Source organism: Notothenia coriiceps, unplaced genomic scaffold (assembly GCF_000735185.1).
Source record: "Notothenia coriiceps isolate Sejong01 unplaced genomic scaffold, NC01 NC01_scaffold00007823, whole genome shotgun sequence".
NCBI classification, from domain to species: Eukaryota; Metazoa; Chordata; class Actinopteri; order Perciformes; family Nototheniidae; genus Notothenia; species Notothenia coriiceps.
Window position 1 is genome coordinate 1 of NW_011340524.1, and position 8,350 is coordinate 8,350.

At 41.2% G+C, this 8,350-nt stretch overlaps 1 protein-coding gene across 1 annotated transcript in view; it reads left to right on the forward strand.

Moving 5' to 3' along the window:
* The first annotated feature begins 4,862 nt into the window (after positions 1 to 4,862).
* The window catches only part of hdac4 (histone deacetylase 4), a 71,937-nt gene continuing 68,449 nt past the window's right edge, over positions 4,863 to 8,350 (forward strand). Inside the window, exon 1 of the mRNA XM_010769810.1 lies at positions 4,863 to 4,943. Coding sequence (XP_010768112.1) covers positions 4,940 to 4,943 — 4 coding nt within the window. The 5' untranslated portion in view covers positions 4,863 to 4,939. The remainder of the gene's footprint in view (positions 4,944 to 8,350) is intronic.

Consider the following 8,350-nt stretch of genomic DNA (forward strand, 5'->3'; position numbering starts at 1 on the left):
TTTTTTATTTTTCACAGCCATGCATCATGTGTTTAGACTCCTGATATACCCCTCAGAGAAGCATCACCTCCACATGGTGTTGGGGCTGAGGTACCCCTGAAAGCAGAGAGGTCAGGGTCACTAGTTTCTGGCAGGGTCACCCTGTTGGTTCCAGGTGAGGGGTAGTAAAACCTTTATAGATCAGCATTTTAGGAAGCTAATTACCTTTCCTGGATTAGGAAGTTTGGGTTTTGGTAAAATTGTCCAAAATATATCGCCTTTCGTCTCTAACCACAATTCCTTAACCTCTGTGAAACATCTTGGGGTTAATGATAGGAAGATTCATCAGGACTTAGGAAAAGAAACTGCTGTGCTTTGAGAGTCCGACCGCACTGACACTATCCAACGTCATTATGATTAGCAGCCGATGTTATTAAGAAGGAGAAGACGCTTTATTTCATCCCAAAGGGAAATTCAGCTCAGTTGTTCACTCGGTTGTGGTAACAGACAGTACAATACACACACATGCACAGGACAGGTGAGGGAGGCCTGAGCAAAACAGGCGGCCAGTCTGTCCAGCGCCAGGGAGCAGTTGGGGGTTATGTGCCTTGCTCAAGGGCAGGAGGTGAACTGGCACCTCTCCAGGAACCAGTCTACACTCCGTATTATTTTGGTCCGATCGGGACTCCAACCGAGACGTTGATGTATGAAATACATGTTTATTAACGTGACACATAATATGAATGAAATAGTGATTGACAGATTATAACGAGTGAATTAAATGGTGTTTGGTGATTAGGCCCCAGTTTGCAGGATAATCATTCAGGAGGGGGAAGAACCGCTCCGATGAAACCCCCCGGGGTCTAGACACTGGTGGTGGTGATAAGTAGGTGGGACCGGTCTGAAGAGAGAAGGTTTAGCTTGGCCCTGTAGGAGACGGGAGGCGAGAGGGGTTGAGGAGGGTTGCGTATTGTCACCTGAAATGACAGCTGACAAGAGGGAAGAGCAGATATAAAGGGATTAGCGGGTGCAACGATAGGCTTGTGAGAATGGAGAGAGGAGTGATTGGTTAGCTGGGGAGTGACGCCCCCGATCACTTAATGAGGGAGGAGAGAGCATTGAAATGACATGTAATATGAATGATGGTCTTCCTGATTGAACTTGCGCTGAGCTTTCATTTGTTTTTTGTAGCACTACAATGTGTGTAAGTGTGCTTTTTATGTTCTAAGAGGCCTGTTTTTACTTATAACAAATAAGAAAACATTGGTTAATGTCAGAGTTTTTGTGGAAACTTTTCAAGTGGCTTTTAAGAAGAAGTATCTTCTCAAGAATGTTTGGTGTTCGCTTTTGTGTATTTCAAATGCTTAACAATCTTGACAGTGAAGTCTTTACCTTGAAACCTTTTTGTGTGTATTTGTGTAATATGCACTTAATCTAAAGTGCCTTTACACTCAAAGTCTTTAACAACTTTTTTTTCTGGAATAACTTCCAACGACATAAAAACTATATTTTTCTAAGCTGCCCACATGTGTCTCACCATTCATTTTTGTTTGCAAAGCTGCCGACTCACCGCCACTGATCTTTGGCCGTGTAACCCTCCATTTAACCCTTCTGCTTATTTTCAGCCCGGTCACTGCCCTCCCCCGGTGATAATCCTTCCAGTTCTAAAAATGAAATGGTGTTTATGTGCGTGTGTGTATGCTGTTATCAGTGTCATGGCCGCATGATGCTCAGCTAAGCCTTTGACGTCAACCCCATTCAACGTGCTGATAACGCAGAAGGCTATCTCAGACAGGTGTGTGGGTGTGTTTGTCTGATCAAACAAAACTTCCTGGATCCTACGCTGAACTGCAAAAAATAGCTCCTGCAAACACACACGGACGCAGACTGCTTGACGTACATACACACCTGCATGTGTGCAGAAAAAAATCATTGTGTTTACATGTACTTGCATAATGTGATTATTTGTGGGTTTCTAAAGCATTAGATTTCTTTATCACCATATAAACAAGCAACCCAGTTACATTAGGTCAGGTTAGGAATTGAATAACATTGCTATGTTTTTGAGAGAGGACACTTTATTTTTGTTCCAGTTTATCTGTTATCTTGATTTGAATGGGTTTTATTCTCAAATTTGCAACACAAGTCTGACTTAACCTAAAACACGTATATATTTGTCTGCTTTCTAACCTTACAGACTTTCGGACAGGGGTTTTCACTTATCTTCTGATTGAACATCTTCCCAAGCATGTGCAGTTGTTTACAGACTTAGCATCTTCCCAAATCCTAAAAATAATGTTCCAATATAATTAAAAAACAGTCCTAACTGTAAATAGTCAAAGAAATCCAGTACAATTTTGATACTTTATATACAATAATGTTTCTAGGAAAACATATGTTCTCCTACATTATTGTCTCTGTTTTAATCATGTTAATGTTGGGAATAGAAAACAGACATTGTTAAGGCTGAAACAAGTTAAGTTACTAAAGTTAGATACGTGATAAAATATGTTAGTTAAAAAAAGTAAAAGTGAACTCTTCCTTTCACACTGTACATGAACAGTGGTATCCTTTTAGTTTGTTTGAACCCATCCACCCTATCCGCTCTTCTAATTGCTCTTTACTCTAAACATTTCTTACAATGCAGTTTTCAGTTGTGACGGAAAGTAATTTGTAAGATACAAGTCGCCTTTGTCCTTTGGATTTACCTGATTGGGTGGGTCACCTACGCTACAGTATGGTCACATCACACATTTCAGTCCAATTTGTCAAAGTATGTAAAAGCACCTGTGTGGGTGTGTAAGCTCTTTGTTAAATATTCAGACATAATTCTTTTGAAATCTCTTAATACACGGTGGATGCAAGGGGTGATTACCTGATTAATGCACATAAATGCAGTTGGTTCAATCAGATTATTTGTGACATGTAATCCTTTAAGGGTAGTGATCAGTGGCATATTGCTTGGTCCATGTCCACTTGTTTTTGGCATGTCCATTTCTGGGTTGAGGACACACCAAATGCTTTTACTGGGATGCTTACTTTCCGTTCAGCCGTTCTAAAGTGCCAGTCTTGTGTAGCTTCTGTGTTGAGACTTCAATTATAAGTTTCCAACTCAATCTAGCAGGTATATTATAACAATAGCTTCTTAAAGTTTTATAGTCAGAAGTCAAGTTTTGATTGCTTGGTGCAGTCCTTCTTTCATTTCGCTTCTAGCCCCCAGCAAAGTAGTGCCTATTGGTTGTCACTCCCGAACACACTTTCCCAAATATTGTAATTTCAAAACAGTTACACTCTCAGCAAGTAAACAAATATTCCCACTGCAGTCCCTTCCAGCCTGTTTCCACCCACTCCTATTGGCTGAGTTTCAAGCCAACCATTGATATGACAGCAAGACATATGTCAGGTGTCGCCCCCCAAGGAGCACTTGTCTTTAGTGGACTCTGATGCCACTCGATAGGCGAGTCCTTCAACTGCCCTGATTGTTCCTCATTATCATTCAATGCACACTCCATCACTTACCTGCAACACGTTTTCCATGTAGAAAACTCTGACTTAGCCTTTCCCTTTTTCTCCGTTTATTGTTTGTATATTCAGATCCAATACCATATAACAATACTTTATTGATACTTGATTTTGTCTGAATTTTGTCAGCAACCACATTTTCTTTTTGTACCTTAGATTGTTTTAATTTGTACTGCTACAGAAAAGCACATTTTAAAATGTTATGATCATTTTACACTGGTAATATATTTTACCTCAAGCACAACCTTTTTTTTAAACTGTGCAATACATACTTTTTCTCTTAACAATTTATCAAAGTTCTTACTGGCTGCTACCTCACTATCTTTATTTGTTCACCTTTACTATGTTTTACATTACATTTACGTTTTTTACATTTGCCAAGGGATTTTAGCCTTTGCAGATCATTTACAGGCACAAAACATATATAACACACAACAGGAAAGGAAAACCCCCAACAGCATAATAGGGCCTATTTAATGTTCCTTTAATCATTTTATTTTACTTTTGATCTACACTGTCTTATTGGCTGTAAACATATTAATATCCCTGCTGTCGGAAAAATAAAGGATTTCTTATTCTAATTTCTGATTCTCACTCTTCATAGGCACATTTTACTTAAACCATAAAATATCTATTTAGAAAATGAGACCCACAAAGTATTGACGTTGGATATGGAGCCGTAGCTGTAAGCAGCATCCACAGTGTGCAGTTTGACGGAGACACCGTGTCTTCAGCGGTTGTTAAGTGTTCCAGATTGCAAGGCCAAGCAGCAGCCATTATCATCAAGTCAACTTCACAACAACTGTCTGTTCTGTTCTGTTGGGCTGCTAGTGTGTGGGAGGCTTTCACATCCCAGAAATGTGTGGATGTGTTTTGCGCGCAACAAGTAATGAAGAGCAACATTGAGCTCCACACACACACACAAAAATGCAGAGGTGGTTCATAAAAGCAGAGAGTTTGTCTAGTCAAATGAGGATGTGATCTCAATCTGACGCCCTCAGAGAGAGAGTGAGAGGAAAAGAAAGACTCCCATAAAATGCTCAACATGCCTGAGACTGCCCTCTGATGTCACTGCGAGAGAGAGGGAGAGAGTTAGAGAGAGTGGGAGGGGACCAGAGGAACAGAGGGAGGGAGGGAGGGAGGGAGAGTGGCAGCCGGAGGGCAGAACGAAGAACGTCAGGGAGAGAAACACACAGACGGAGAGTGTGTGAAAGACAGGAGATCTGTTCTCGCCACGGGAAAAGAAACAGGTTGGTCCGCTGTATTCTCACTCCACAGTGGACTTTACAACTCTGCATAGAGTCACACTTTTTGGACACACACACACACACACACACACACACACACACACACACACACACACACACACACACACACACACACACACACACACACACACACACACACACACACACAACCGGACAGCAAGACACAACTGATGGGTAAGAGCTCTTGTTGATATGCATGGATTTGTTGCCTTGGTTTGTTGTGTATTTCGTAAAGTATACAGTGCTGTTGAATTGTTATGTAGTGTTTTATGTAAACTCACTTCGCCGATGTTTATGTCACCGGGTTCGTGCGTGCTCACTGGAGGAGAGAGCGTATGTCCGTGTGTTGGTTGGCCGTGTGGGCGTGCAGCTTTGAGTGGTGCCAGTGTTTATTGAATGGTAGTGATGTATGGAGACTCTTGCTCAGCACCACTTTAACTGAATGGAGCAGATGGCTGTTCCTCCCCACAGCCTTTTGTGTACATCCATGAGTTTATGCCCCTGTGTGTGTGCGCGGGGTATGTGTGGAAGTTTTTCAACATGACGAGAGGATTTCTTTGCAAAATGAATGTTGTAAAACACGTTTCTCTATACAAATTAGATTGTAGAATAGACTAAACAATACATCCAATAGCCTTCTACAGAAACTGCTTTAGGACTGTATGCACTTTTGGTTGGATGTTCTACATGTCGTGTTTCCCAGTTTATATTTCTGTGAAAACTTCTCATTCAACTGTATTCATTTAAGTTCTCCCCAAAAACCACATTTTACAAGATTAGGCTTTGCTTTAAAACTCTTAAAATGGCTCTACAACATTCTTGAATCACTTCACCTCACATGTATTGAATAAAAACAATTTTTGTTGCAAAATCTTTGTTTGCAGCACACATTTTTACTGTTAATATCTTGGCTGTTGAAGAAATGTTCTGGCATTTAAAAAACATGTACAACTCACCAACTACCTAACCCTTGCATCCTGATCAAAATAGTAGTTTCATGCCTTTTTTTCTAGCATCATATAATAATTCGACTTTTATTTGTAGTTTGGTTGGTAGGAGGATCCATGCAGTGTTAGGGCATGGTTAGGGTTAGGGTGTATTGGTTTATGTATGTCTGCACAGTTAGTATTAATTACATTTTATTTAGCTTTAGCACTGCTATAATCCCACCAGTAGCTATTTAGCTGATGCTTTTCCCCAAACCTGCTTACTTCCTCTTCCACACCATATACAAGCCTATGGGAGCAATTTGGGGTTAAGTATCTCACCCACAGCACTTAGACATGTTGACTGGGGCTGGGGATCGCACCACGGACCCTCTGATTATCAGACGCAAATTGAACCCTCAGTTTCACAGTACTTCATCTTTGTTATAGTGCCAGTAGATAGGCAGCTAGGGCTTTATATATCTCTTTACATTCTTCAATTAGTTGCTCTCAATTGCTTCAACCTAGTGGAGCCAGTCCATGGACACTGAGGTGGTGACACACAGCACATGCCATTGTATTTGTCCACACTCATACACAACCATCCCTGTTCAGAGTAAAGCAACTGATTGCACTTGCTGACCATGTGTTGAATAAGTTGCCTATACCATCATTGGTCATTCTTCCATCCCTAGCCCTGCCCCCCTTCTCCCCTGTCCAACCAACCGCTGGCCGTAATCCCACCAGTCGCTATGGTGTTTGCCTGCCTCCTCTGCTATAGCACCTGTTTGTGTGTGTGGCTTACCGCAGGATAACGTCATGTCAGCGATTTACTTTTCATTCTTAATCCTCAAGCTGCTGTGCTGTATGTCATTTTTGCCACAGATTTGATTTGATCACACACTCTGCTTTTGCATTTAAATTAGCACTCTGCTCCTCATAACCTGCGACTAAACATTGAGGGGGTTCTGTGTGAGTGCAGAGATGCCCGGTGGGGAGAGGAGCACCCTCGGGAACCCTGCTCTATAAATAAGTCCCCTCTGTGTGATCCATGATCTTAGCCTGATCGGGGGGAGAGGAGGAGGGGGGTGGAAGGGAGGGGCAGAGTGAGGGGTAGATGGCCACAGTGAGTGATGGATGAATAGATGAGCAGCAGAGGAGAGGAGGCACACAGGATGGCCGTGTTTGTGTCAGTTTTTCTTCATTTCAGCCTGATTTCACATCTTAATGCCTGCATCGGGGAAACCTCTCAACTCCACGGGGTTTCACAAAGTAAACACAATTTCCCGCCTGGAATCAACACTGTACCGCTGCTCATTTGAAGTGGTTTGTCATAGATGTAATGTACTGCTACAGTACACATTGATGACACAATTACTACGTATACTTTCAAGACTTTTCTTGTGATGGCAATCAAGACAAATATGTTTACCCTTTCTTGGTAGTATCTTATAGGGATGTGAAGTTACTAGAAATGAAGTAGTTGATACTAATACCAGTCAAATTCCAAGATCTCTATTTTATGAGGGGGAACAAACACAATTATTCCAATGTAATTTAAAATATTCTACCTTATCACTGATTGCATACCATTTTTTGTTTGGAAGTTGGACCAATCATAGTTCTCTCTTTCCCACTGTGTAGACTTCTCCCTTTAACAACTGCATTTATTTTTGCAAAAAACGAAATCCTCCTCTAGTAGCGTTTGCATAATGTTTTTTGTTTGGAAGGAAAACGAGTCATGATTTCCTCTCCCTCATACGCACTTGATGTTTCTATAATAAAAGATCTCTTTATGACTAATTCGACCCTTTCAAGTTCTTACCAAAAACGACATTTCACAAGATAATCTCAATCTCAATCTTTATTTATTTATATAGCACATTTAAAACAACCTCAGCTGATCAAAGTGCTGTACTCCCTGTACAATGTAAAATAACACAATGGGAGTAAAATAATAAAACAATAATTAAAAACATGATTAAAAGCACAACAACTAGACACATATAAACACACATACAAATGTAAAAAAGTTATGTTCAACTAGTATTAAAAGCCAGTGCAAAGGCTCTATTTTTTACTTCTCTACCATGATAGTGAGGCAGACATATTTTACAATATCCTCTTATAGGGAAATCCTCAATTATCCTCAATATTTGAGATTCCAAACGATTGTGTTCATCTTTTAAATCCTATACGCCCCCATCCCAAGCTGTGACCTGTGGCTGCAGCAGCAGGAACGTTATCGTTTCTCCGCTCCATTAACCTCACGCTGCATTCACAGAGAGCGTCCTTGTAAGCCGGGTTAATTACTTCACAGGTGTCCACATCCTCGCTGGGTGCTTGCTGCATGTCGCCCTGTTCCTCTGCTGCCATTCACAAAGCTCTGTTTACTGTAAACACGCCACAGACGGAATGTTATTCAGAGACCTGCTGTTGTTGCACTGATTCTCCAACAGAACCATCAGCTGACCAGGAACTGTCAGTCTGATGTGACCCAGATGCGTTTCCTGCGAGCTATCAACATTTCTACAGAAACAGCCTATACGCCTCGTCCACACAGCAGCTTTGAAAAAATCTTGAAAATCTTGGAGGTGGGTGTGTCTGAAAGCTTGGGGATTTTTTGCGACCAACAACAATCACATGAATCTCGCC